We start from the raw sequence: 27,440 nt of genomic DNA on the forward strand, positions 1-27,440 counted from the left end.
ATGCCTTTCTCTCCCTAACCAGAGCCTCCCAGGTCCCCTGCTTGGAGAAGCCACTGCTCCCAGGATACAAGAGAGAGATCCTTTATTTTAAAATAAAAAATGCCATAAAGCCTTCATGGACTGTCCAGTAAACTAATAACAAGGGCCTGGTGGGAACTGGCAGTCTTTGAAAAATATATATCTTATTATGATTATCTATATGAAAAACAAAATTTTTCGTTTTCATCATTTTTTTTTAGTGTACAATTCAGTGGCATTAATTACATTGACGATGTTGTAACACCATCCATTACCAAAACTTTTTCATCACTTCAAACAAGAACTTGTACCCATTATGCGCTAACTCCTACTTCCCCCCTTCTCCCAGCCTGGTAACCTCAAATCTGCTGTCTCTAAATTTGCCTATTCTGGATATTTCATATAAGTGGAATCATACAATATTTGTCCTTTTGTGACTGGCTTAGCATAATGTCTTCAAGGTTCATCCATGGTGTCACATGTATCAAAACTTCATTCCTTTTCATGGCTGAATAATATTCCTTTGTGTATATATACCATATTTATCTGTCCATTCATCTGTTGATAGACACTGGGTTGCTTCTGCCTTTGGCTGTGGTGAAGAATGGAGCCAAAAAAAAAAAAAAAAAAGAATGGAGCCGACAGTATCGAGAATGAAACCCTGGTACATCCGCTGGGAATTGATTAGCCTTCTTTGACAAGGAGCAGAGCCCCCAATTAGAATAAACCCACCGCAGGAACAGAAGATTGTCACTGGGCGCTCTGATTGTATTAGGTGCATTATGACGGGAAAAGTTGCCAGGCTCCAGCCTGCGAGGTGTGGGGGATTTGTTTGGGGCTCAGAGCTGGAGGAGGCTGAGGTGACTTATCTGAAGTTGCATGCATGCCTGGCCGAGCCAGGGCAGGGCCCCGGCTTCCTGGCCCCTGGCCCGGGACAGTAACTCCCCCAGAGTAGCCCCTCCCAGGGGAACAGGAGGCTGTGCTGGGCGGGGTGTGGTTGGCACGTGAGGGCCTGGCCTGGTGGCTGGTGAGGCGACACCTGTGCCCCACCAGCACACAGTCACCTCATTTTGCTGCGGGTGGGGGCAATTTTGTCTACCTTGCTGCACAACCAGTAGAAAAAGCACCTTTGTCAACAGAGGTTTCTCTGGTGAGGTCAGCCAAGAGTGGATGGCCTGGACTTGTGCAGTGAGGCGAGTCAACATCAAAAAGGAAAACAAAGGCGGGAGGAAGGGCTAGTGTTCATTAAAAACCAGCCACATTCACAGCTTGGCAAGTAAGGGAGAAAAAAATCCATGCTTCAGTTATAGGAGCACAAGCACTATTTGCATTTTGATGTCTTTCCCCCTCTTCTGTTTGTGTGATTACTTACATAATTGTAAACCTGCAACACATAAAATTCTGTGTCTTTTTTAGTTAATATATATAAGCATTTTCCCACAGTAATATATAGTTTCAGAGCCTCTCATTTTGGCTGTGTCATATTCCGTTAAAAGGACAAAGCGTGATTTACTTAACTAAGACCTTATTAATATAATTTTGGGCTTTCTCATTTTTCACTTGCAATGCTGGCAAGAATGTCTTCAGGCTCACAGCTTTTTCTTTATTTAGTGTTATTTACTCAGAACGGCGTCCCAATATTGGGCTAAGAGTTAATGCCCATTTTAGTTTGCACGGTAGGAATGAGTTTACCCTTGCAAGTTGCTTTCCAGATCTCCCCGTCCATAGTGGTGTGTTGCATGCTTCGTCATTGCACCCATTATAACAATGGGAATTATCAGAAACCATTTCTGCTGATGTAATAAAGGAAAACTGGTGCCTCTGTTTTACAAGGCACGGGCATGTCTAACTGTGGTCCCTTGTGACACGTGTTGGTTGTTGATCAAGCCCAAATGAAGGAAGTGTCCTCCATTGCTCCTCACAGGAATCCCCCTTGGCTTTTGCTACCAGATTCCCAGATGGCGACGTTGGCCAGTGGTCTGCTGTGTTGACCGTGGTAGACAAAGGCATCTGCTGAGGACATGTTTTAAACATGCCATATGGAATTGTGTGTGGGACTTTTTTTATTAGGAGACTTAGAGACATTTCATGTTTCTCATGATGGAACCAAGGACCCTGTGAGTCCTAATTCAGATTTAACCTGCCTACAACTTTTGGGGGGAAACTGTAGGATGGCTTATTTTATTTTTTAAACTGTACCAGCATGTAAAAACTAGAGGATGGGGAGCTGATATGGCTCAAACAGTTGGGCACCTGCCTGCCACACGGGAGGTCCCAGGTTCGGTTGTCGGTGCCTCCTAAAGACGACGAGCGAATGCAATGAGCTGACAAATGAGCAAATACAATAATCAGGGAACAGATGTGGCTCAAGTGGTTGGGCACCCGCCTCCCATATTGGAGGTCCCCAGTTTGGTTCCTGGGGCCTCCTAAAAAAAGACAAGCAGATGCAATGAGCAGAGACAGCAGATACTGCGAGCAGGCAATGAGCAGACAAAAGAGGGTGCCATCTCAGGGCAGTGGGGGGAAACTAGGGGATGTCACAGATTTCTGGCTCCTCTTTATTGGAGGTCTGGCCACATGTTCCACGTGGAGCAGAGGGGGAGCTGCTGTCATCCGGTCCTCACCCCCTGCCCTGACGTTGAGGCTGTGACTCGCCCCCTGCCCCGACATTGAAGCTGTGATCCAGTTAGCTGCTTATCAGCTCACATGCACACTTGGACACTTGCAACTCTTTCTCTGTACCCACATTGATCTGGTGCATGGAAAAGCAAAGGATAGCCCTAGAGAGCTACTGTTCCAATGGCAACAATGCAAATGACTATGCAAGAATGGGTGAGATTCTGCCCACCCTTCTGGCCATTTAGAATCTCAGCCTTGGTTCTGCTGCTATCTTCCAGCATCTCGCCCATATCTGCCCTGAGATCTATGTCCTCCGGAAAATGTGTGGGCCTGGGAGTCAGGGGTACTCTACTGTGTGGCCTGGGGAGACATGCTTGCCCTCTCTGGCCCACAGTGGTAAAGGGAGAGTTCGACCTGGGCTATGGCTAATGTCTCTTCTGGTGCTGGCACTCTTCATTGAAATGTGCAGAACAGAATGAACAATAATAATTAGAACTCTAATTTGCGTGGTTCCATGGTGTGAACAAAGGGCCCGTGCGGCTCACTCAGAGCTGTGATTATTTTATTGCTGTAAGAGTAGTAATAGGTGATTACTGAGCAGTCACTGTGTTCCAGGCCCTTTATTCCTTGCGTTACACGGAATACCTTACTGAATCCTCTGGTAACCCCATGGGGTGGTAGATCCAGCATTATTAATATTTTATTTATTCTTCATCACAGTCCTGCCTGGTAGATTCCACTGTGTCCATTTTACAGACGTGAAAACTGATGCTCAAAGAGGCCAGGATAGCTAAAGTCACATCCTAGTGCTTCTGATCTGGGGAACAGGGAGAGCATGTTCTCAATACCTATGGCTTTTCAGCCTACTTTCAAAGGAAATATATTGCCATGATACTTACTTTGTTTCATTCATTCTTTCATTCATTCATTCACTCCTTCCTCCCCCGCCCTCATTGTTTGTGCTCACTATCTGCTCTCTGTGTTTGTTTGTTATGGTGCTCTCTGTCTGTTCATCATCTTTTAGGAGGCACTGGGAACCAAGCCAGGGACCTCCCAGGTGGGAGAGAAGCACCCAATTGCTTTAGCCACTTCTGCTCCCTGCTTGCTGTGTCTGCATGTTATAACTCCCCCTTGTTGCATCATCTCGTTGTGTCAGCTTGCCATCTTGCTCGTCTTCTTTAGGAGGCACCGTGAACCGAATCTGGGGACTCCCCCCCATGTGGGGGGGGGGGCTCAATCCGCTCCCCTCCATTACATTGTTAATAAATTTCATGAGGTTCATGAGGGAAGCTGATATGGCTCAAGCAGCGCTTCTCAATGTGGCCCTTGACCCCAAGTACTTTCCTGAGACCTCTCAGCCTTCCTGAGACCATTTCTACATCATCATCTCCTATCACCTTGTCAGCCTGTGATTCTGAATGTGGCCCCAGGGGGTGACCAAAGGACCCCAGGATGGGGCTTTTGGAGCACGGAGAAGGTCAGACAGGGCCAGGCCTGGGTGGGATTGTGGCAAAAAAAAAAGGTGGGGGGGCGGGCGTGCCCTTTATTTGGCTGGGGTAGCACACCACATCGGGCGTCCAGGCCAGAGATCGCGGGTCTCTAGCCACGGACGTCAGTGTGGCTGCTGCTTGTCTCCTCCTTGCTGGACCCCTGGAGCCCTGCTAAGGGGTGGCTACCCTTTTTTTGTTCTAACATGGGAGAACGGGAGTGCAGGCCTCCAGAGCAGGCCTACCCTGTTCCCGGGGCAAGAATGTGGCAGCCAGGTGTGCACGGAGAACCCATGCTGCTGGCTTCTGCGCTGCCCCCTGGGGCCCCACAAGGCCACTGCCACAAGCACTGCTGTCCGCCCCCCACGCCACATGTTGAGCTCTCTCGAATTAACACGGTCCCGGTTCACAGAAAAGTTCTTCAGATAAAGCAGCTGTCACCTGGGAAACAGAGTGCAGAGCTCTGAGGGGCTGGCACCCGGGCAGGCGGGTTCCGAGGGCAGCCGGTGGGCCTGGCGGGGAGGAGCCGGCCGGGTGGGAGGACAGCAGTGGCCCCTCCCAGACGAGTCCCGGGAATGCGTCCAGCGAGCCAGGCTTTTCCCCTCCTTGAGCACTTTGTGAAAGGTACCTAGTTAAGCTTCCTGAATTTTATGGCGCCCTCTCGCTATCCCGATTTTACTGTCCAGGAAACTAAGTTCAGGGAGGTTAATCTGGAGGTGGCACAGCTAGTTGTAAGAGCGGATTTGGGACGTGAACCGGGGCCGGCCCATCCCCAAGTGCGCGTGCTCAGTCGCTTGGGTGAACTCCGCCGGCTCCTGCTTTGGCGGGAGCTTCGCAGTAGGTGCTGCTTGTTGGGCAAATGTTCTGCTCCTGTTGGGGAGGGGCTCGGGGGCCCCCCTTCAGCCTTCAAGGCTGTAGCCCCCTGCGGGGGCCGGAGATGGGGGTTGGGGGTTTTAACAAGCTCGGTTCCCCGAGGCCTCCGCGCCAGGGCTTTGTGTGCGAGACTTGAACAAACACAGGTGTGTTTTTGTCTCCCAGCGCTCAAGCCTGGCTTCCCCAGGAAGTGAGGCTGGCTGCTTTCAACAGTCCTTTTCCTCTTTCAAAAGCAGCGTCTTTTCACAAAAGCAGCCTCTTCTCCTTTCTCGTGCCCCCACCCCCTTCCACGACTGGGCAGTAAACAGAATGAGAGTTCACACCCTCCACCTGTGGGGGACGCCTGCGCTCCCCTCCTGGACATCTTGGCCACCTTGGCCCCGAAATAGTTCCTTTGTGTTGCTGGGGCTGATCCAGTGCCCCTCGAGAGAGTGGGAAACCCTGGGCAGAAGGCGAGCGTGGGCCTAGAGGGTGTGGCGGCAGCAAGGTGCTGTGGGAATATAAGATGGTGGTGAATGAGGAAAAGACCCGAGGGGAAGGTACAGTGTAAAAACACTTGCACAAAAGTGCAAATATGGGCAGAGGACCTCAGGGAGAAAATATGCAAAAGTAAAATAAATTATAGTCACTTAAAAATATTTTTAACAACAACAACAAAATGTTATACAACAACAACAACATGTTATAAACAACAACAAAATGTTATAAAATGCAAATGAAAGCTATGTATCAGGTTTGCAATGCTAATGCTTGAGGAAGAGCCACCCGATCAGTACCCATTTCCTCTGAGCCATCTTCTGCTTCCAGAGGGCCCCTAAGAGTGCCGTTTGTCCTTTCGTGCCCCTGCCCTGATAGCACCCACAAGGTGTGGTTTGAGCTTCCAGGGACCTCCCAGCTTTGCATCTCTTTCTTACTTGCACCGTCACTCAGCCACAAAGTTAGTATTACAACCACTAAAAAGTCCATTGCAGAAGAGTAGGAATTGTTGCTATTCTGTTCACTGCTATTATCCCTGATTCTGTGCATGGGACTCTAGGGATATAAAGGTGAACATGAAATTCCTACCTTCAGGAGCTCTCAGGTAAAGAGGGGATGAGGGAAAAGAGGGGTGTGATGATGGAGCTTACAACTGGCCTGGTGATCACTATGCAGTGGGAGATGGGCAATGATGGATTACGGGCAGGGTGCTGTAGGTTTCATGCATTCAACTCAGACATGGCAAGTGACTAGTTAGGAAGCCTTCCTGGAGGAAGTGATGTTTTGGTCCAATATTGAAAGGTAACTGAGTGAGTCAAGCAAGATAGAACATTCCAGACTGAGGAAGCAATATATACAGCCTTCCCACCTCCACTCTGCGTGCCTGTCTTCCCAAAGCTTTGGGATAACACATACACAGCTCTGTTCTCTTTGTCATGGGAGCTGACTACATACAGAACGGAGGTGTTTGCAGGGAGAGAGAGGTGTCCTGTGTGGGTAAGTTCCTAGTGAGAATGATTGAAAGATGAAGCCCAAAGTTGGGGGGAAGTGTCACAAGTGTCTCCAACTCCCCACTTGTGTGGACTGATGTCTCCCCATCTCTCTGCCCCCCTTCTTGGTCACAGGCCCTTCAACCCTTGTTGTAAACCTACGCAGCCATTTCCTGACCCCTGATAGTCCCTGGTGTTCTGTTCCTCCCTCCCCCTGCCCACTTCATTTGGAGTTCCCCAGGGAAGGTAACTGAGGGGCCATGCTTCTGGTGACCTTTCCTAGGAGAAGGGGTGTTTCTAGGGCGGCCGCTGCTAGTATGATATAATACACTGCAGGGTAGGTAGAGGAGAGTGGACTGCCCCTGCCTCTGGGAGAACTGAATGTCAGTTCTTGAGCCCCGTGTAGTTGATGATGCCGTTTAGTGCAGAACAATCTGGGGTTACCCAAGCATAGTTTAGAGCTGAAGTAAATGAGCTCTTCTCTCTGATTCTCATAGAATGTGACAGTTGGAGAGGGAAATTGAAGTCTACACTTCTCATATTTGTTGTCACCCAGTTCCTTGTTTGGGCCACCAGATGGTGCTGTTGACACAGAACAGCTTGGTTGGTGGCTTACCTGATTGAGATCTCATTATAGAACCAGCTTCAGTTTTGCTGTTCTCTCTCCCCACAAACTGGAGAGTTACAAAATTGGTGCCCTCGGCATGTAGCCTCCTTTAGATTCACTCTTGGGAATTCTTCCTCATGCTTTTGCAGGTTAGGTTGTCCCCCTACCCCACCACAAATATACACACCTACACAGTGGGGTACTTATCTTTCTCCTTATCCTCTCACCATGCCTCTGAACTCTGCCCCCCCCCCCCAATTTATTAATCCTTTCCCTTAGCCAGCTACCAAGTGATTTAATAAACTAATTGACCATCAGGTGCTAATGTCTTAATAAATTACTCTGGTAAAACTGAAGATTGAAACTAAGTTTTACAACCTAAGAGACAAATTGCTAGGAATGGAATTGAGGCACCTCTAAATGTGGGTGGGAATGTTGCCAGAAGAAGGCTGAGAGGGGAGACCTTAAAGGTTTATCTTAACCTTTGGCCATCCCTGTGGTGCCCATGCGTGCTGCTTGCTCTGGGTAGGGCTACTTCTCAGCTCCTGCCCTGTGCAGAATAATCGTGCTGAGAGCTTTTCTGGACTCTGCTGAGTGGATTTCCCACCTTCTCAGGACCCATGAGCTGTATCTTCTAATGAGGATGACAATACCAGACTGCCTGGTACCTTCTACAGAACAACTGGAACGGCAGCATGAGGCAGAGGGGTTCTGGGGACCCATCGAGGCCCCTTGTTGTGGGCCTGTGCCCTTGTGGCTTGGGGAGAGGCTGAACACTTGCTCTTCTTTCCTTTGCCCAGACGTTCACGGCATGGTGCAACTCCCACCTCCGGAAGGCAGGTACGCAGATCGAGAACATCGAGGAGGACTTCCGGGATGGCCTGAAGCTCATGCTGCTACTGGAGGTCATCTCAGGTGAGGTGGATCATTGGCCATGGGACTCCCAGGGCAAAAGTGCTGCCAGGTGGACCACTGACCCAGGAGAAAGTGCTGCCTGCTGGGTTCTGCTACTTTGAGAATGCTGCCCTGCCACCTCTGCTTCTGCTCTGAGCCCTTGGTCATGGCCAGCTTTGGGTCTTTTGAAAGAAACTGGGATGGCGTGGATAAATTCACACTAGATGAGGGCTTGTTCCTCGCTCTGCTGCCGACTGTCCAGATGTCCTTAGATGAGTCCCTTTGCCCGTCCACCTCAGCAGTCTCGTTTGCGAAAGGAACGGGTTTGAAAGATGGGCTTGGGGCTCTGAAGTCCCTCCTCCCCCACAGTGCTAGGAGTCTATGGTCAAGAGCGCAGTCACAGGCAACCGTCTCCCAACCTTGGCTTACTATCGCCTACTTAGATCGAAGTGATCTCCGGCCCTTATCCAGCCCACAGCCAGGGATTTGGATGTCCTTCAAGAAAGGGGCAGCTGCACTTGAATGCACCTCTCAGGTTTCTTTATGGATAACTTTCCTGGTGGTCCTCAAGATTCTAGGCTTGGTGTACACCAGGCACTCTTAGCTACTCTCTTTATTTTACCTTCCTCCTTGAGGCTGACGAATCCCAGACTTAGTTTCAATCCAAACCTCTTCCTTGAGCCTCTTCTGAAATACTTATCCTGTTGGGAATCTCCACTCAAACTTGGAATGTCCAAAACGGAAGCCTTTATCTTGTTCTCAAAAAACAATACCAGTGTCTATTCCAATACCCTATGCCCGTTCAGGGAATCAGCTTAGCTCCTCTTCACTCCACTTTGCAACTGGGCATTCAGGTTCTGATCATTCTATTTCCTTTTTCTATAAATCTTTTGACCTCTACAACCACGGCATGGGTACAGGCCTTTGTGAGCGCTCACAAAAGCCTCCGACCCTCCTCCCAGCTCCTCTCTTCCCAATGCAGTCCATTCTCTATACCGCAGGCAGAGTGATTCTAAGACAACCCAAATATGGTCATGCTATTCCCTGCTGAAAACCCTGTAGTGCCTCCCCAGAGCTTTGAGCATGCAGTCCAATTCCTGCGCATAGTTTGCAGGATCCTTTGAGAGCTGGCACCTGCTTTGTTTCCCAACTAACCATTCCTGAAAAGATATCAGACCCCTGCCAATCCAAGAGGCATGCAATTCTCCCCAGATAATGTGCATTTCACTGACCTTTGCACAATCTCTAAATGCCTTCTAGAATGACCTTCCCTACCTCCTCCTCCATGGCCCCAATTTTTTTTTTTAACCCTGGCATTACTTTTTTTTCATCCTTCAAAACTCAGATCAAGGGTTTCCTTCCGGAGGTTTCTCAGACCTTCCCACCCCAAATCTGAGTTGGCTACCCCCCTCTGGCTTCCTACAGTGCCCCACTAATTCCTCTCTTATGGCATTTACCATGTGGTATAATCACTCCTGACTCACTTTCTTTCCCCTTCCACGTGGAGCTCCTTGGGGTAGGGACGGTCTCAGATCCGTGTCCCCCGTGCTTACAACTGTGGTTTGCCAGTAGGCGATGCTCAGCCTTATTAGAAGGACAGTGGGAGCTGGGTTTGTCTGCATTAGGGGAGCTGGGTTTGTCTGCATTACCCCAGTGCAGAGGGGCCGGGCCTGCCCCCGGCAGGAATCTGCACACTTCTGGAAAGCAGCCTTGTCTCTTTCTTGGGGCTGGGGAGATCTAGTTACTGAGGTGCTGCCCTTTCCTCCAAGCATCTTAGGAGATATGTAGGATGCCAACTATAGAGGATCTCAAAGGGCTCCCTGGATGACCCACCCCAGTCTCAGCTGGGCCGCCTGTTCAACATGCAGATTCCCAGACCCCACCCCAGACCTCCTTTGTCAGAAACTTAAGGGGATGGGGGTGGGCGTGTGCAGTGTAGCCAGTTTTCCAGGTAATGTTTGTGCTGGGCAGAGTCTGGCCCGGGCCTCGGCAGCCCTCCCCGCTGTCCTAGATGGAGACTTCCTGTCCAGCCCGAGGGGAGGGAACCCCCCGAGGGTGAGGTATCTGCAGGAGAGGCCACGCGGCACCACAGGGCTGGCGAGGACGGGCCTTGGAAAACCATGGGTGGAAAGCCTTGGCTTAGTAACATGAAAGCTGGCCAGGCTGCCCTGGCTGCTGAGGGGCCAGCTCCCATCTGTGGCAGGAAGTCTGCTCTCCTCAGAACTGGCAGGCCCTGGGACCTGGAAGGGCTCTGGAGAAGCACTGCTCTGACTGGGTGGGCCTGGCCAGCATCGCGGCCCTCACTCAGCAGGACCACTGGCCTGCCGGGGTGGCAGCTGGGTGGTGGGTCTGGAGATCAGGCGGGTGCAGGGTCCTGAGGTTCAGGCTCCAGGGTGGTGCTTCTCAGCTTTTTGGCATCTCTGACCTCTTGGACGCGCTGGAAGCTGTGGGCCCTTCCCCAGGTGTGGACATCTGCGTTGCATATATAAATTTTCAAATAGTTTCAGGAGGTCCCTGGATGACAGGTTAAGACCTCTGTTCTGAGATGAAAGTGCTCCTAGTGGAGTGTTTGGAAAGGCATTCCTCCACCCCTGCTTCCCTGTAGCTGCTGACCTTGACGCCTGAGCAGCAGAAGCATCTGCCTGGGAGGTGGGCGGGCGGCAGGGGGAGCGAGTGAGCGTGGAGGTTGGCTCGGGGGCTGAACCGTGGGTCCTCGGGGGAGGCAGTGAGCAGGACGAGAGCTGTGGTTCTCATCAGGGAGGGGACGCTGTGCCCACGCCACTTAAACACCAAGGGGAATTTTTCAGAATACTCTTAGAATGACTCATAACCCTCCCAGGGTAAAACAGAACGGACTAGAAGAAGTTCAGGGGCTTAGCATGTGCTGTTCCCACTGCCTTGCTCATCATTCCTGTAGTCCTTGCCTGGCTGCCCACTCAGAGGCCTTCCCCGACCGCTGTCTCAGTTCCTCCTCCTTTCCCCTCCCCCTCCCCTCTCCCCTCCCCCTCCCCCTCTCCCCTTCTCTTTGAGAGCTTTGAGCCTTCTCCGGGTTTGGTATTTGTGTATATTTATTTAGGCACTTCCCTATTTAAGTCACCTCTTCCCTACTGGACTCTGTAAGTACAGGAGGGCAGAGACCTTTCTGTTTTGTCCGAGCGCTCAGCCAAGTCCCTGGCTTATTATAACGTCTTAATAATTGTTGGGGGGTGAAAGCAGGTGTGCTTTGGATGGAATCGTGGCGAGAGCATCCCCGGCTCCTGGATAACAGCATCTCACCCTCCCTTTCCTCCCTCTTGGTCTAATCAGGTGAACGCTTGGCCAAGCCAGAGAGAGGCAAGATGCGCGTGCACAAGATCTCCAATGTCAACAAGGCTCTGGATTTCATAGCCAGCAAAGGGGTCAAGCTGGTGTCCATCGGAGCCGAAGGTGAGTGAGGCCTGCTCCCTGGCTGCCCAGCGGAGCCCGACCTGGGCCCTTCCTGCCCTGACTCCTGGACTGACACACCACTGGGAGCTTTTGGAAGCGGGACTCCGAGCGCCTCCGTGGAGCTTCCAGTCTCATGCGTTTGTGCTAAAATGAGAGTTTGGCCCACAAAGCCAGAAATATTGATTATTTGGCCCTTTACAGAAAAAGCTTTATTGGGAACTTAGGCTCATGCTTGAAGCAGAAACGGGGGTACCTTATGTCTCCTAACAACTGCGTCAGCTGAGAACCTCCGAAGGACAGAAACCATGTCTTCTACATCTTTGTGTTCCTATCTCCTAGCAGGGTGAGCATGCAGTTGATGCTAGGAAGTGTTTGAAAAGCTTGAACAAACCACTTTACTTTGTGATTGAGAAATTATTCTCTTCCTTTTAATCAGAAGCAAAGAACAGTTTATTCTCTTAGGGAGGAATAAAGCCTTGGCAGAAAAAGCCTTGACTAAGTAGAATTGGAAAGCCAAAGAAAATGCCACTCAGGTGGTCTAGTGTAAGCTCTGACACCCTGGGGCAGGGAGGTGGAGAATGTGTGGTGTGAGCCAGGGGTGAGCAATGGGGCTGGGTGGAGACCATGGCAAACTGGGGAGAGCGTGTCCTTCTAAGTAGGCAGCCACTACATAGATTTGACCAATTGTTGCTGTATGGGACTAAAGATCTTCCAATTTTTCTAAAGAAGCCAGAAATCAAGGTATTTAGAATGGAAAATTTGGTAGTAGCTAAAGAAAAAAAAAATTTTTTTTTAAGACTCCTTGAGCATCAAAGAAGAGTAGGGAAGGGGAAGCTGGAAGAGAATACCATTTACTGGAGGCCTAGCTCTGTGCCTGGCTACACAGGATGCTTTACATGGGTTGTTTCCTTCAACCTTCACAACAGGCCTGTGGGATGGGTATTGCCATCCACATTTCACAGTGAAGGGAACGGAGGCGCAGGGAAGTTGTTAAAGTGAAAGAGTGTAGTGCAGCTGAGCATAGGCTCTGGAACCAGACAGCTTCTACGTGGGCAAGCCAGGATGAAACCCAGGCAGTAAATCCAGAGCCGAGGTCTAGCTTCCCATCGCCACTAGGCCTTGCTGCCTTGCTCAGCAGGGGCCTAGGCCAGGTCACTTGTCCTTCCTGTCTGACTCAGCTGTAAAGTGACGGGCCAGATGTGCCATGCTTGCTGGAGCAGAGTGATGAGCAAAGAGAAGATACCGGCATAAACTCGCATTAGCCACCTCTCATGGGCCGGGGCAGTTGCTTAACCTCACTGACTTCAGCTTTCCAGTTTCCTTAGCACAAGGCCTAGCTTCTCTAAAAGATTTCTTAAAGCTCCTTGGAAGTAGGAAATTCCTTCCCTTTTCACTGCCCCGGGAGCCAGTGCTTTTCCTGGTTTGAGCAGTAAGATCAGCTGGGATGTCTGTGCTGCTGAGACGGGAAATGAGAGAAGGTGCCAAATGGGCGACGGTGTTTTTAATGAAATGAAGTTTACTGCTGTAAACTACCAAGTCAAGGCAGCAGCGCAATGACCTGGGATGGTGACTCCTAGAGGGCCAGCGGTGGTGCCACTTAGCCCGGGCCACTGGCGCTGTGCCGTGGACACCAGGCCTGAAGGGGAGAGACCCTCAGACCTGTAAAAGGCTCGAGGACGAGACTCTGATTGCCCTAAAGGGAAGAACCAAGCACAGAAGGTTGACCCCATGGACAGACGGCTTCTGCATACCATGTAGAACCTTAGGGAAGGGAATGGGAGTTCTCTGTCCCTGAAGGTGTTCAGATGGACGCTAGAGACAAGAAGCTTCCACGAAGCAAGGGGTTAGAAAAATAGATCCTTTAAGATGTCTTCTATACTTCTTGATTGTAGAGTGTCTAGAATTGATGGAATTGAGATTCACCTGGTTTAAGCAGGGAGAGGACTGAGAAGGACTTTTTTTAAGATTTCCCCTCGTTGTTTGCACTTGCTGTCTGCTCTCTGTTTCTGTTCATTGTGTGCTCTGTGTCCATCTTCTTTAGGAGGCACCAGGAATCAAACCCAGGACCTCCCATTTGGAAGCAAGGTGCCCAATGGCTTGAGCCACCTCTGCTCCCACTTGTTGTATTTCTTATTTTGTTTCCTCGCTGTGTCTCTTTGTTGGGTTGTCTTGTGTTAGCTTACCGTGACAGCTTGCTGTCTTGCTCCCCTTCCTGAGGAGGCACTGGGAGCTGAACCTGGGGCCTCCCGTGTGGTCAGCAGGTGCCCAGCTGCTTGAGTCACATCCGCTTCCCGGATTTTTAATTTTGACATTTTTGAGCAGGGACAGGTTGATGGCTCTGGGTGCCAAGAGTTGGCATAGTCTCTGACTTAGGGTGGAGGGGGCAGCAGGTCTCATAGCTAAAGCATTGGTCAGAGCGGTGGTAACCCCTGTTTCTGTTTCTGTCATGGTGGATTCCTTCAGCATATTCAGTCCTGGCGCTGGCAGAAGGGAGAAGCGGGTTCTGAGTAAACACCGGATGTGAGTAGCATCGTAGCCAGCTGCAGACCAGAATGGCTGGCGTGTGACACGTGTGCCCTGCTCCTTCCCACACCCGTGGCAATCAGTGTTAATCTGTCATGGCCTTTCCCCACCGAGCTCATTTATGGACTTCCAGTCTTCCTTCGGGACCCAGCGTTCCCGGAGGCCTGTGATAAGGGGCTGTTCCTGCTCCAGTCCCAGAGATTCCTGGGAAAAGGATCAGCCATTCCCCACTTAGGGAAGGAGCATCAGCTGGGAAGGTTTATGGCCTGTGGGGGGAGTCAGGTTGGAATTGGGGCTGGAGTGGCGCCTGGGGTGTTAAATGAACACACCCAGTCTCTTTGTCCATACTCAGGAGTGCAACTGCTTCTTTGTGATGAGTTAGAATTTAGTAAGCAAAAATCTCTGTGGGGGGTGGGGGCGGGGTGCTAGGGAATGGGGAGAGGAGTACAGAAGAAAGGCCAAAAAACTAGGCTGCTTGCCTCCTGGGGTGCTGGGAGGGCCCCTGTGAGGGCCGATCTGTGGGCATCAAGCTCCAGGCCAGTGGGAGGCTGAGGGATTTGGCCTCCACGGTGGGGGACGGGAGGGGGGAGCTGGGGCAGCAGCCAGCACTCCAGCTGGTAATGCCCAGCTGCAGCATTACCACACGCAGGCCCTTCTAGCCTTGGAGGAAGTGTCTTCTCGTATGGAAACCCTGTGCAGATAATTTCATGCCTGTTTTTCCCACGTGCCTTCCGTGTTACAAAGACCTTCCCAGCAGATTGTTCATGGCTGCCTTGGTCTGTTTGTTGAGCCCAGCTGTGCTTTGCCCACACCTGGGGCTTGCCTGGAGGGCCCTAAGCGCGGCTTCTGCTGTCAGTGGGCCAACCACGGGCCCGGGTTACCTCGTGCCTGGGCCCCGTTTATTCGTTCATTCAGTTAGCAAATATTGGTGGAGAGCTGTCTCTGTGCCAAGCACTATGCCGGGCTCTAAGCAGGGATGCAAAGCAGAGAAAAATCCTTCCCCTCGTGGAGCTTATGTTCCAGGAGGAGAGAAAAAGGACACAAATACAACCTGTCAGGTGAAGAAAAATTAAGCAGGGGTGAAGTGGGATGGTCCAGGTAGATCTCCGTGAGAAGTGGACGTGTGCACAGAGATTGAAGGGAGGCCAGGGCGAGCCATGGCTCTGGGGCGGGGGGATGTTACAGGGGGCCAGAGGGACCTGGAGGAGGGGCTCCAAGGGGCCCAGCTGGCCAGACCCCGAGGGCCTTGCCAGCCACTGGCTTGAACTCGTGAGTGGGTGGGAGACACCAGGGTTTTGAGCTGAGGTCTGGGGATTTACTCAGTCACTCCTTGTACACTGTATACTCACATGGCTTCCCATTTGGGGCCATTGAAACTAACCTCACAACAAGCCTTACTCCCCATTTTAGATCATTGGCTAGGGATAGAGTCCTACATAGAAAAGTTGAACAATTTTGAGATGCTTGCTCCCTATTGCAAATTATTTCCCAGAAGTTTTTTGTTGATGTTTTAAGTTAGTTACACTTAACAGCTGCAGTTTGCTAGCCTTGATAGCATCAAGGGGTGTGCATGTGTTTAACTTTGCTAATTTAATAGCTGGGAAAATGGCATTTCTTTGATTACAAAAGTGTTTGACCATTCCTATGAATTGGCTGTTTGTAGTTCATGATTTGTGAATTGTCTATTCGTGTCTTTTTTCTATCCATTGAGGTTTTAGGCTTTTTAAAATTTTATATAAAGTCTTTCTTAAATATTACATATGTTAAACCATTGAAAGTCACAAACAAAATTGCATTTTTAGGATATCAAACCTTTATCAAATTTTTTATTTTATTTTATTTTTATTTTTTAGAGGTACCCAGGGATTGAACCTGGGACCTCATACATGGGAAGCAGGTGCTCAACCACTGAGCCACATTGGCTTCCCTGAGTTGTTGTTTCTTTGTTTGTTTTGCTTGTTGTATGTGTTTGTTTTTTCCAGGAGGCACTGGGAAACCGAACCCAGGACCTTGCATGTGGGAGGCGGGTGCTCAAATGCTTGAGCCACCTCCACTCCCAGAATGATTCTTAACAGAAGATTCTATCTCCCACCCCTTTCCTTGTGACATGTTGGGCAAAGTGCTGGCTGGCTGACTGACTTGTTATTGAAGATGCTTGCATGTTGCTACAGCTCCCTGTGTCTCCAACACAAGCCCTCAGGCATGAGTCTGTGCCTCTCTGGTGTCTGGGGCATTTAAACCTCCCTATAGCAGAGTTACATGCTGTCCCATGTCCAAACCAGGAGCTCTTCCCACTTTGCTCAGGACGCCGACACAGACTCAGCAGAATCCCTACCTCCTGGGAAGCAGCTGTGGCCAGGCACCACTTTATGCCTTGTACCTTGTTGGTCACAGAGTAGCGGGCAGTTTTGCCCTCACTTTTGAGGAAGGAAATAAGATCTTAGAGTAAAACTTACTTAATGGAAATTCATTCTTGTTTACAGGGTTTGTGGAAAATAAACCCTAGTGGACCTGAGTTCAGGGATAAAGGACTCCCTGGAGTTTCCCCTTCTCATGGTTCAGTTTTGCCTCTGCTAAACCTAGACTGTTATAGATAGGGAAAAATAAGATTTTCTTTGGGTGCTTTGCCCTTAACTGAGAGTGCCTACTTACCAGTTACCATCTCCTGGTCTAGATGGAGCCAATTACCATCTTTTGGTCTAGAAGCAGGTGAAGGTATAGGGTCAACATTTGAGTGCCACCTGTTTAGCCACCAAGACCATAAATAACCTGATACCTTAAGCTCTTTGAAGACAAGGCTTCTGTACCAGACTCTAGACCTGGTACAGAAAAAAAAAAAGAAAAGAAAAATTAAGTTTCTCATGTTTAAAAATCTTGAAAAGTACTCATCAGACTGAACGTAGTGGGATATCATTTAGGTCTAATCTTGAAGCTATTGACTGATTTTTTTCAAAAACCTTATTTTAACACTCAGCTGGTTCATGGCATCATGAGGTTGATTTGTGAGTCAGTGGATCCTTCAAGATGGCAGTTTACAAAACTTTGTCTTTATTACCTTTTCTCGTTCTACTGGCTTTTGGAGTGTAGGTGGCTGATTTGAGAGCTGTGATTGCGTAGAGCACCCCAGCTTGCAGAGTTGCTAGAACATTTGTGATGGCTCAGAACCCCCCTCCTCTCCCACTCCCACTCCTGCCTTCTCTATCCACTGCTGACCCCCTTTTCTGTTGCCTTACCTGATATATACCCACTGTCTCCAAGCAGAATTGACCACACCATCTGCGCCCCAAATAGACTTTTCCTGCACTAAATTTTTTTTTCACTAAATTTCTTAAAACATCTTTTTCCTCTACAAATGGAACTGTGCAGGCTTTGGTTCCCAGCCCAGTGCGCGGCACCACATGGGCACTCGGGGACTGTTAAGTCTGTCCCAGCAAAAAACCCATCCTAACGTGTCCTCCTGCTTTTTTGGTAGAAATCGTGGATGGGAACGTGAAAATGACCCTGGGCATGATCTGGACCATCATCCTTCGCTTTGCCATCCAGGACATCTCTGTGGAAGGTAGGTCACCCCTCTTTCTGGGCTCAGCCTAGAGAGCTGCCTGACTTGGGGCTGCGGACCCTTGATCGTGGGCCGCGTTCTGAGCTCCTTGCCGGTTTCTGGGTATCTGTCCTCCCTCCCAGGTGTGGTGTGTAGTACAAGAACTATTTGGGGGTGCTGGTTCCCACAGTTGTGTTGGCCCTGGGGAGACTCCCCACTTTGGAAAAGTCCATGCAGCTTTTCCCTGGTGCACCCCAAGGGGTTCTTGGGTTGTTAATCAGAAAGGGCAGGGAAATAAATATTCTGGAGGGCGTGGAGGGAGGGGAGCTGATCCCAGGCCTCCACTCTGCTCCCACAGCTCCCTCTGGGGGCCGCTCTGCAGATTTGCAACAGGCAGCCGTGGCCTAGGGCAGTGATCCCGCTTAACTTTTTGTTCCACACTCCAGCTGTTTTTGAGCTTTATGTCTGATATGTGCATTTTTATTGTGATAAGTTATATTTATGTGTTGCTATACACATGATAAAACACACATAGCAAAACATTTTAAAAAGATGCGCTAGAGATGAAATTATTTTAAAATTATTTTTATTCATTTTAATGGTACAGAAGACTTCAAAATAGTTGTATTCAAAGTAATTTTTTGTCTTATTTATTAGAGTTACTATTTATGTATGGCTGAAGTATTTTAAAAGGCCCACAGCAGTCATGTAGGGCACGTCTTAATGATAGTGGGTACGAATCTACTTTTCCAATAGTTTTGATTCTTTTGGTCTAGTTTCTCATCAGCTCTAATTAAAAAGTGATTGTTTTTATCTGATGACATGGCTGATGAAGCATTAGCTCTGCCACTGTGTTAGTGTTTAATTGTGCTTGGCTTATGTTATCATTTCATCTAGATCCATTTTAAATCCATTTTGTGGGAAGCAGACTTTGCCCAGTGGATAGGGTGTCCGCCTACCACATAGCAGGTCTGCGGTTCAAACCCCGGGCCTCCTTGACCCATGTGCAGCTGGCCCATGTGCAGTGTTGATGCGTGCAAGGAGTGCCGTGCCATGCAGGGGTGTCCCCCACGTAGGAGAGCCCTACGCGCAAGGGTGTGCACCCCGTAAGGAGAGCCGCCCAGCGCGAACGAAAGTGCAGCCTGCCCAAGAATGGCGCCGCACACACGGAGAGCTGACACAACAAGATGACGCAACAAAAAGAAACACAGATTCCCGGTGCCACTGATAAGGACAGAAGCGGTCACGGAGAACACACAGTGAATGGACAAAGAGAACACACAATTGGGGGGGGGGCGTGGAAAAGGGGAGAAGGGAAAAAAAACCCACTTTGTGAGTTGAAAATAAGTAAAATCATCCACAAACTCACTTGCCTGGGTACTGTGACCTGCGGGTCACAGGAAGTGACCCTATGGGGTTATGTTTGCAGCCCTTCTGGGCTGTGGAATCCCTGGTCCCTTCAGATGCGTCCCTTATCGTACACGACACCGACTGCACCACACACAGCATTGACACCACCAGTGTCGAGCTGTGTATTAAGTACAGGGTAACTCTATATTTTAGATGGAAACAAAATATGAATAGGAGACGTAAGGCTTTTGGTCCCCAGTGCTGTGTGCACTCCGCAGGGTGCACGAGCCCCTTGGGGATTCCTCACTGTTTTTTTAGATTTCACGTTTTCTCCCCCAGTGGTGACCTGACACAGGTGGCTGGCTTGATTTGTATCCCTACCGTTTCACTGAATAAAAGGAGGTGGGGAGAGACACTCTGAAAGTTCAAAAGACCATAATCTCAGTATTTAAACGAGCAGTGTGTCTAGGTCTTTAAAGACTTCCTACTCAGATTTTCTGTTTCCCAAATAACTTTTCAAACGTCCGCCAGGAGATCTGATGGCTGCGTCTTCATCCTTCCTCGGTAGCAGCAGGGTCAGAGTCCAGGGACCCCCTGTGTGGACCCCCCAGAGCCTGCCCCCTGACTCTCTGCCCACCCCTTCCCCACAGAGACTTCAGCCAAGGAAGGACTGCTCTTGTGGTGTCAGAGAAAGACAGCCCCTTACAAAAACGTCAACATCCAGAACTTCCACATAAGGTGAGCGGCCCCGGGGTGGAGGAGCTCTGCAGAAGCTGGGCTGTCTCCCCGGGGGACCCCCAGGCCCTCTTGCTTGGGTCAGTCTCGGCTCTAGGACAGAGCAGAGGCCCTTGTGAAAGGGGCAGTTCCTGGGAAGGGGACGGTAATGTCCTGTGAAGCCCGCCCTTCCCATCCCCCAGGCAGTGTCCCCGACAGGGCCACTGCCTGATATGCTGTTGGCTGAGGCTGATGCCCTGGGAAGCGGCCCCGGGGCGTACCTGGGAAGTTCCCACCTGGGGCTCCCGAGCAGGGCAGACTGGGGCCGCAGGCCTTGGTAGGGTGGGACTCGGCAGGTTGATCCCAACTTGCCAATCCCTCCGCCAGGCGTTAACCCTGGGATTGTGGTGGGAAAGAATGTTCCTTCCCATCTTGACTTCTCCTCACCCCTGTCCTGAGGAGTTCGTATTTCTCCCTGGACATGAGAGCTTTGCCCTGAGTCAGTGCTTCAGGACAGTGTGCTGCCCGATCGGCCTTGCTCACCCACCTTGCCCACCCTCTCCTGTCCCCCGGCAGCTGGAAGGACGGCCTCGGCTTCTGTGCCTTGATCCACCGACACCGGCCTGAGCTGATTGACTACGGGAAGCTGCGAAAGGTATCTGTGCCTGCTGGCCTCCCACTGCCGGCTCTTGGCCCTGCTGGCGCCTGGTGGGGGAGTGGGGAGGGCAGGACCGGGCCCTGGCCCTCCCAGCCCGAGGGTTGTACGCTCTGTAGACCAGCCGTGGAGACCGAGTCCCGCCCAGGAGCGATCAGAGCAGCCCCTTCACTATTCGTGCTGTTTCGTTACTGGGTGTGCACAATGCGCGTGCACCTGCAGGGACATGCACAAACAGGAAATCTGTCAGAAATGCGGCAGGAATTTTGTTAGGATGATACAGTAAGCAGCAGTGTGTTTTCTTTCTCTTTCTCCAGTTTTTGTTAGTGGATACATTGCTTTGGTACTTTATTGCACATTTTATGAGGCATTTTATCCCAGCCTCATCCCCAACTGCTTGCTGGGCGATCCTGGGCACGTCCTTCCACACATGTATTTAGTTCTTGTTGCTGAATTTTGGCTGTGATTTCCTTTTGGTGCTGCTTGATTTCATTTATGCCTCTGGCATAAGCTGTGGGGTGATTCTCTTGGGTATTTGTGTGTCGAGGGCGCAGACAAGCGGCTGGGAGCTATGTAATTGTGTTTTCAACCTCAAGATGGTTCTTAGTGTCTGGGCGGGTTAAAGGACCCTTGGCCTTGACCTTGGAGGGGCCTGTCCCAGACCACTCTGACCGTCCTCACAGTCTCCCCTCTCAGCCCGTCCAGGGTGCAGAGGCCTCATGGCTGGGGCATTTGGGAGAGGCCCCCCGGGAACCCCTCCAAACCCCCCAGTTGATGGTGTAGGTTGGAACGTTGCCTGTCTGTGCATGAATCTCTTGGCAAAAAGGGCTCGTAGGACTGGCTGGCATGGTGTTGCTCCACTTCACCTTGAACCGTGTGCTCAGCAAAGGCACCCCCAGCCTGCCCGTGCAGGCCAAGCGAGGCCTGATGTTGCCCGTGCAGGAAGTGCTCAGTGGGCTTTTTTTTTTTTAAATCAAGTACTTCAGTGCTGATTTAATCAGTTTAAAATGGAAAGAGCTTTAGCTCTGTAGTAAAAATTCAAATTTGGGGAAGGGCACACTTTGAAATAGCAGCCCATAGAGAAGATTGGGAAAGGAGTGGTTTCTCAGGGAAAGTATTTTTTTTAGACACCTATTCTTTTTCCTTCCATACTTGAGTCCGTCAGTGTTGAAATATGTCTGCTCCATTTATTTGTGACATAATATTCACTTGCTCCATTTCCTTCCCCTATCCACATTCATTTCTTAGCAGTTCTTTTCTACCCTCCAGCTCAGGCTGCAGTTCCATATCCTATACCCCATTCCTTCTGACAGAGAAACTGAGGCCTGGAAGGATACAATGTCATTGTAAACCCCCGGCCCGTGAGCCCTGGCTGTGAGGCCGGAACTGGCCCCTGAGGATGGAGCCTGGGAGGGGCTGTTGGGAAGTTCTTCTGCCCCCCGGTTCTAGAGCTCACCCAGTTGGGAGCAGCCCCTGGCTTGTTCTGGCTCTCATTTTATAAACCTTCCTCCTCTGCTCCCTCCAGGACGATCCCCTCACAAACCTGAACACCGCCTTCGATGTGGCAGAGAAGTACCTGGACATCCCCAAGATGCTGGATGCTGAAGGTGAGGGGCTCTCCTGCCGGGCCTCCAGCTCTTGCCTCAGCCCGTGTCTGAGAGGCAAGGGGTCCCAGCAGCCTGAGGCAGGAAGGGAGAAGACCTAGCCTTCCCCGACCTCATCAGAAGGGCCAGGGATTCCCGAGCTCCGGAGCTTAGAGGCGAGGCGATAGCTGGTGTTCATGCCACTTGCACGTCATTTGCCCAAGGATGGTTCTTTTCTTGGTGTCGCGGTGTAGTGGGGCTGGGCGGGGTGTTCCCTTATGGTCCCTCCATCTGGTAGGTACCGTGCAGGAGCGAAATACCCCAACCCTCTGAGCTCTGGGCTGGCTTGTAGGCTGCGGAGCCCCACATCCTCTCCCCTTCCCGGCCATGTCTGGAGCCGCGGATGGTGTTTGGTCCCGATACCATCAAGGTCTCCTAACCTCGGCGGCTTGCCTTCCCGGCTGCCTCCTGAGGAGACGCCCAGGGGTAGGGGTTCCCCACTCGGACCCTCTTCCTCAGCAGATCCCAGCCGGAGGAAGTAGTTCCCGTGCAGGGTGTATGAGGGGGGTGTGTGTGGGGGGGTAAGTGTTGACTTCGCTGTTGCTGGCCCGGCCACCTTGACGGGGGCGGGTCTGGGGTTTGACCGCAGAGCTGTGGCCCTGGGGCTGGAAAGTCAGCTTTTACTGGCCGTGAAACCAACTAGCCAGCTCTTGCCAAGTGCAGCAGCTCAGAGGGGGTGCACGGAGTTGGGGGCATCCAGGGAGCGGGTAGTTGTCTCCCTCTGGCTGGGAGCTGTCCAGCTCGTCTTGGTCCCGCCTCTGCTCTGGCCCCCTGGCACAAGCCTGACACACCGTGGGGGCTTTTCCTTGACCGCCTTCGTGTCCAGTGCCATTTTGAAACGCTCCTGCTCCGTGTTGAGGGCCTGGGAAGGCACTGTCGGGCGGGCGGGGCCTGGGGAGGGGTCCAAGGCTGCTCTCTTCCTTTGCGTCCCATTTCTCCCTCCCACCAGTGGCCTTTTTATTTCACGTTTTTATTAGGAAAAATTTCAAACATGTTTAAAGTAGAGAGACTAGTATAATGAGCTTCCACATACATATACTCACCATCCAGATATAGCTATTGAGATTTGTCATACCTCATGCAGATTTTTTTTTTCTTCCTTTTCTGCTTTCTTTATTGAAATATTTCAAAGGCGATCCCAGGCATCCCATCATTTCACCCCGACACACTTCAGAATGTGTACCTTAAAAGTATGGCTATTTTCTTACGTAACCACTTAACAAATTAACACTAATTCCTTGATACATCCACTGCCCAGCTCATCCAGTTTCCCTGGCTGTGGGAAAAAAGTCAGTTTTAGAGTTGGTTTGTTTTAATCGGGATCCAAACAGACCCCACATGGGCATTTGGTTGTTACATTTCTTGGGTCTTTTGTAATCTGCAGCCCTTTTTTTCCCTCCCACTCCTTTTATCCCTGCCACTGAACTTGATACAGAAACTGGGCCAGCTGTCCTAAAGAGTGCTCCTTATTCTGGGTTCGTCTGTTTGCTTCCTTGGGGCATCACTTGCTTCGTTGCTCTGCTCACGTTCCTGTGAAGGGAAGTTGACATGAGAGGCCACTTAGAATCAGGACCAGCCTTTTGGCACCAAGACTTGGTGGTGCCGTGAGCTGCTTTCTGAGCTGCGTCAGGAGACAGATCGTGAGCTCCTCCCGAGCTGGCTTTAACTCCAGATTTTTCTTGACAGACATCGTCGGAACTGCCCGGCCTGATGAGAAAGCCATCATGACCTATGTGTCTAGCTTCTACCACGCCTTCTCTGGAGCCCAGAAGGTACCTGGGGCCCCCAGCTCCTTCCCTTCCCGGCACACCTCATGCCAGACCCCATCCCACGCCCTCCCGCCTTGCCCCCCGCCTCTCCTGGTGACAGGTGTCTGGATGGTTTGGTCTCTCCGGTAGAGTTAGCAGCTGGTTCTAAAGTGGTGTATCGTTCTTGCTTGGCTCCGCCCCCACCCTGCACCTGACCCTTTTCTCTCCTCTTCGTCCACTATCTCTGAGAAAATCGGGCAAGAGCTCAGCGTCTGGGCCCCGAACTATGGTGTGAGCAGAAAGGGCTGCGTGAGTGCATTCGGCCAGTGGTGGCTCTGACGGCCTGGCAGGCACCGCGGACAGTAGCCCCTCCGTGCTCGCTTCTAGCTTCCCCTGGGGAGGCAGATCTGGGGTGGGGACACATTTTAAGTCAGGGAAGGTAGATACCTCCTGCCCTCGCTGATTCATTTGCAGAGGTGTCCTAAAGCCTTTCTCACCCCTCACGAGTTAGCCCCCTTGGCCTTAGGGCCTTTTCCCTGCGGCCGGGGGTCCCATGTGGGTACCGTGCACCCTGTGTCCCTTCTGTCCCCCATTAAGCACAACCCCTTGGAGTGGGGAGAAGGAGTGGCTGGGGAGGCCTGGCTCCTCCAGTTTTGCTCGGGGCAGCCTGAGGTCAGAGGCCAGGCTTAGCTCGGGCAGCGGCGCCACTCCCCCAGGTCTCCCCACAGGCAGTACCCCGGGAAGCACGCCCTCCAGTCCCCCAAGAGCACAGAACCACGGGCTCCACCCTCGCCCTTCACGGTCCCCCGAGGCCATCACATGCTCATGCAAACCCCCCGCCCACCGCATGGCGTCTGAGCGACCTGTCTCGACCTGCATGATGGGAGCGCGCCTCCCGCGCCCCCGCCCTGTCTCCCCCGCTGCCGCCGCGTGCCTGCCCAGTCTGCCTCTTGCCCTGTGTCCACTTCCGCTCATTCCCCGCCCGCCCCACCTTTCTCCTTCCACCGTCTCACGTCTCCTCTTTCTGCTCATCCCCTTATTTTCAGTCTGTCCGTCTGTCTTGTGTTCTCTCCCTGTCCACCACGGCTGTTTCGGTTTGCTCTGTGCCGCTGCTGCTTACTTTCTCCTCTCAACCTCTTCTCCTTCTCTGTGCAGATGTGTAGGCACGCTAAGGCCGGCTGGGGAGGCCACGTGGCCTAATGTTTCATGTCACTGCCACGCCTTCTCGGGTGCGCAGAAGGTGAGCTCTCCCGCGGCCTCGCCCACTCTCCCTGCCACCCTTTTGCCCATCTCTTCCGTCCTTCCTGGGCATCTAGCAGGACCCCTAGAGTAAAAGGAAGAGCTAGAGGTGCCCCCTCCTCCTCTTGCAGAGGTGCAGGACCCTCTCTGAACCTTGGCCAGGACGCTTGACGTTGCCAGAGAACCCCAGTCTCTGGAAAGAAGCTTGTTGTCTCCGCTCCTTCCCTGGACCCCGTATTAAGGGCCCTCATCTGTGGCAGCACAGCTCTTGGCTATACCTCCTGACCGTTCCCTTCAGCATCTAGGGCCCCTTTACTTCTCTCTGACCCTCCTTCCTGCGTGGTCAAGGCCATCCATTTTAATTTAGCCAGTAGCCAGGACAGGGAGAAGACTTTCTGCCTCCTCCCTGATATCCGGGCCAGAGGTTCAGAGCCCATCCTGATATTCCCAACCAGACCTGCCATGGACAGTCAGGCAGGTTCCACATTACACAAGAGTGCCACAGCTAACGGGCACTGTTCACACTGTGGACACGGAAGATCTGAATATTTATTACTAGAATTAACCTGTGGATGGCAATAAAAACGTCTTCTAGCATAATCAGCATGACAACTTTCTAATAGAAGTGCCTTGAGAAAGAGGTGTCTTTAAGAGATATACAGAGGCACCATACGTGCTAGCAGCGGCCCTATTCCCTGCCTGGACGAGCGCCCAAGACCTTCCTCACCTCCTTCCCAGGGCTCATTGGCTCTGGCTAAGGCTGGGGAGAGCAGCCCCTGCCTGGAGGCTCCCTCGCAGGGGTCCCGGCCCAGCCCCTCCGCCTCTTCTCTGGCCTGCCTCCCGCTTCCTCTTCCTCGTGGCCCCACCGCTGCCGCTGCTGGCCCTTTCGGCCTGCTCTGGCCCCTCTTGTAGCCAGGTTGTGAGCAGCATCTGCTTCTTGGCCTTGACCAGCCCCCAGCCCTGATGACCTGAGTCTGCTGCCCGTCCCTGTCCGGGCTGAGCGCTCTGCTGTGGCTTCTGCCTCTTTGCAGCCCTCCCCGCTCCCCTGCCTCCTCCTCCCATTTCTCCCCATCTCCTTCGGGGGCTCCGTCCCAGGCTTCATGCCCGCCGATCCTGCCCCTACCCAACTCCGAAGCCTGCCCTGGGTCCCGGCTGATGACCGTGCTCGGAAGGGGCATGTGTGTGCGTGCGTGGCAGCCTGCTTCCCCCCACCAGATCTCGTGCAGTCTCCCCCATGCCCTCTTCCCTTCCACTCATCCCTGTTGCCACCATTTCATGCTCCTTTTGCCCACGCTAAGGACAAGGTCTCTTGAGGGGAAACCAGCTGGGTTCGGGTGGCAGCAGTAGGGGTGCGTCTCATGACCTGGGCCAAGGGCCTTAGCCTGAGTTGCCCCCGGCCACTTTGAAGGCTTTGGGCCACGGCTTAGAGTGAAGCAGGCCAGTGGGAGGGGGCCCCACCTCTCCTCGCAGGGGGGTGGAGGGTCTTCCATGACTCATCAGATGAACGAGGCCTTCTCGCCCTGATTGTCCCCATGGCTAGGCCCAACGGGGGAGTGTTCCCAAGCCCATGTCCAGTGCCCTCCATCCTCTCCACTGCTTTTCTGTTGCCAAACCTTGGGCAGATGATCTGGAAAGGCAGTAGAGTCTAGTGTGGAGGACGTGTACCCACACACGGCGTGCAAGTTTGTGTGCTTGAATTTCCATGTCGGATGCAGAACACCTTCAGTCTGACATTTCGGTTTTGGTGCTGAGTTCTTTTCTTAGCTCTCCTCTCACCTCCTCTCCCCATACAGGAATTGAGAATGGGTGGAGAACCCAAACCAAAAGGTTTTATTTACGTAGTTTGTGCTTTAAAGTTCGTGGTCCGCTGGGAACTGTTTCTAAGAAACAACCTTCAAAGCACGCGCTTGATCTGATGCAGGTGTTTCTGGATGCTTTTAGGAGTAGGTGGTGCTATTTGCCGCCATCCGTTTGCCCATCGGTTACTTTATTCACTGTCCGTGTGACTCTGCTAAGGGAAAGAAACTCTGCTCTGTTCCTGCCCTCAAGGAATATGGTCCCTCTGGGTAGACGATTAAATAAAGGAGGCCGCAGCAGCCCACCGTGACGGCAGGCAGATCAGTGCTCTAAGCGCTCTGAAGAGGGGCAGGCAGGCTGGAGGCTGGAGGACTCGGAGGTTTTCCCAAGCAGGTGGCGCTGGAGCTTGAGGGTCCTAAGGATTGAGGAGGGGCAGCGAGTAAAAGCCTTGGTGAGGGCTAAGAAGGGAGAAACCCTGTTGTTAGGAAGGTGGTCACAGCTTGTGCAAAAGCTTCGAGGTCTGAGAGGAAGGCATGTGAGCGGAGAGCAAGGTTGCTCCAGTCCAGCCACTCGTCTAGGCTGCCTGTGGAGCCTGCGGCGGCTGCGGGAGAGATGGGCCGAGTTGCCCGCAGTGTCCGCTCCTCCTTGTCTGGTTACCCAGCCCAGCCTGACCCACGTGGGGGACACTCAGAACGTCCATCCGGTATCCCTGCTGGTCTGAGGCCCCGTTAGCAGGACACCAGGGCTGCTTGCTGGTTGGTGACCAGAGGGAAGATGAGGCAGTGGGTAGCGGTGGAAGGAAAGAAATGGGGTGGTTTTAGCTCAATTTTGGGAAATTTTAAC

At 51.9% G+C, this 27,440-nt stretch overlaps 1 protein-coding gene across 3 annotated transcripts in view; it reads left to right on the forward strand.

Moving 5' to 3' along the window:
• The window catches only part of ACTN1 (actinin alpha 1), a 95,037-nt gene that overhangs the window by 44,611 nt on the left and 22,986 nt on the right, over positions 1–27,440 (forward strand). For all 3 annotated transcript variants that reach the window (XM_004477315.5, XM_004477316.5, XM_004477317.4), the window contains exons 2-8: positions 7,871–7,985; positions 11,271–11,390; positions 17,386–17,472; positions 19,452–19,539; positions 20,092–20,170; positions 21,696–21,777; positions 23,500–23,585. In XM_004477315.5, the coding sequence (XP_004477372.2) occupies positions 7,871–7,985; positions 11,271–11,390; positions 17,386–17,472; positions 19,452–19,539; positions 20,092–20,170; positions 21,696–21,777; positions 23,500–23,585 (657 nt within the window). The remainder of the gene's footprint in view (positions 1–7,870; positions 7,986–11,270; positions 11,391–17,385; positions 17,473–19,451; positions 19,540–20,091; positions 20,171–21,695; positions 21,778–23,499; positions 23,586–27,440) is intronic.

The sequence above is a fragment of the Dasypus novemcinctus genome, chromosome 3 (assembly GCF_030445035.2).
Source record: "Dasypus novemcinctus isolate mDasNov1 chromosome 3, mDasNov1.1.hap2, whole genome shotgun sequence".
NCBI lineage: Eukaryota > Metazoa > Chordata > Mammalia > Cingulata > Dasypodidae > Dasypus > Dasypus novemcinctus.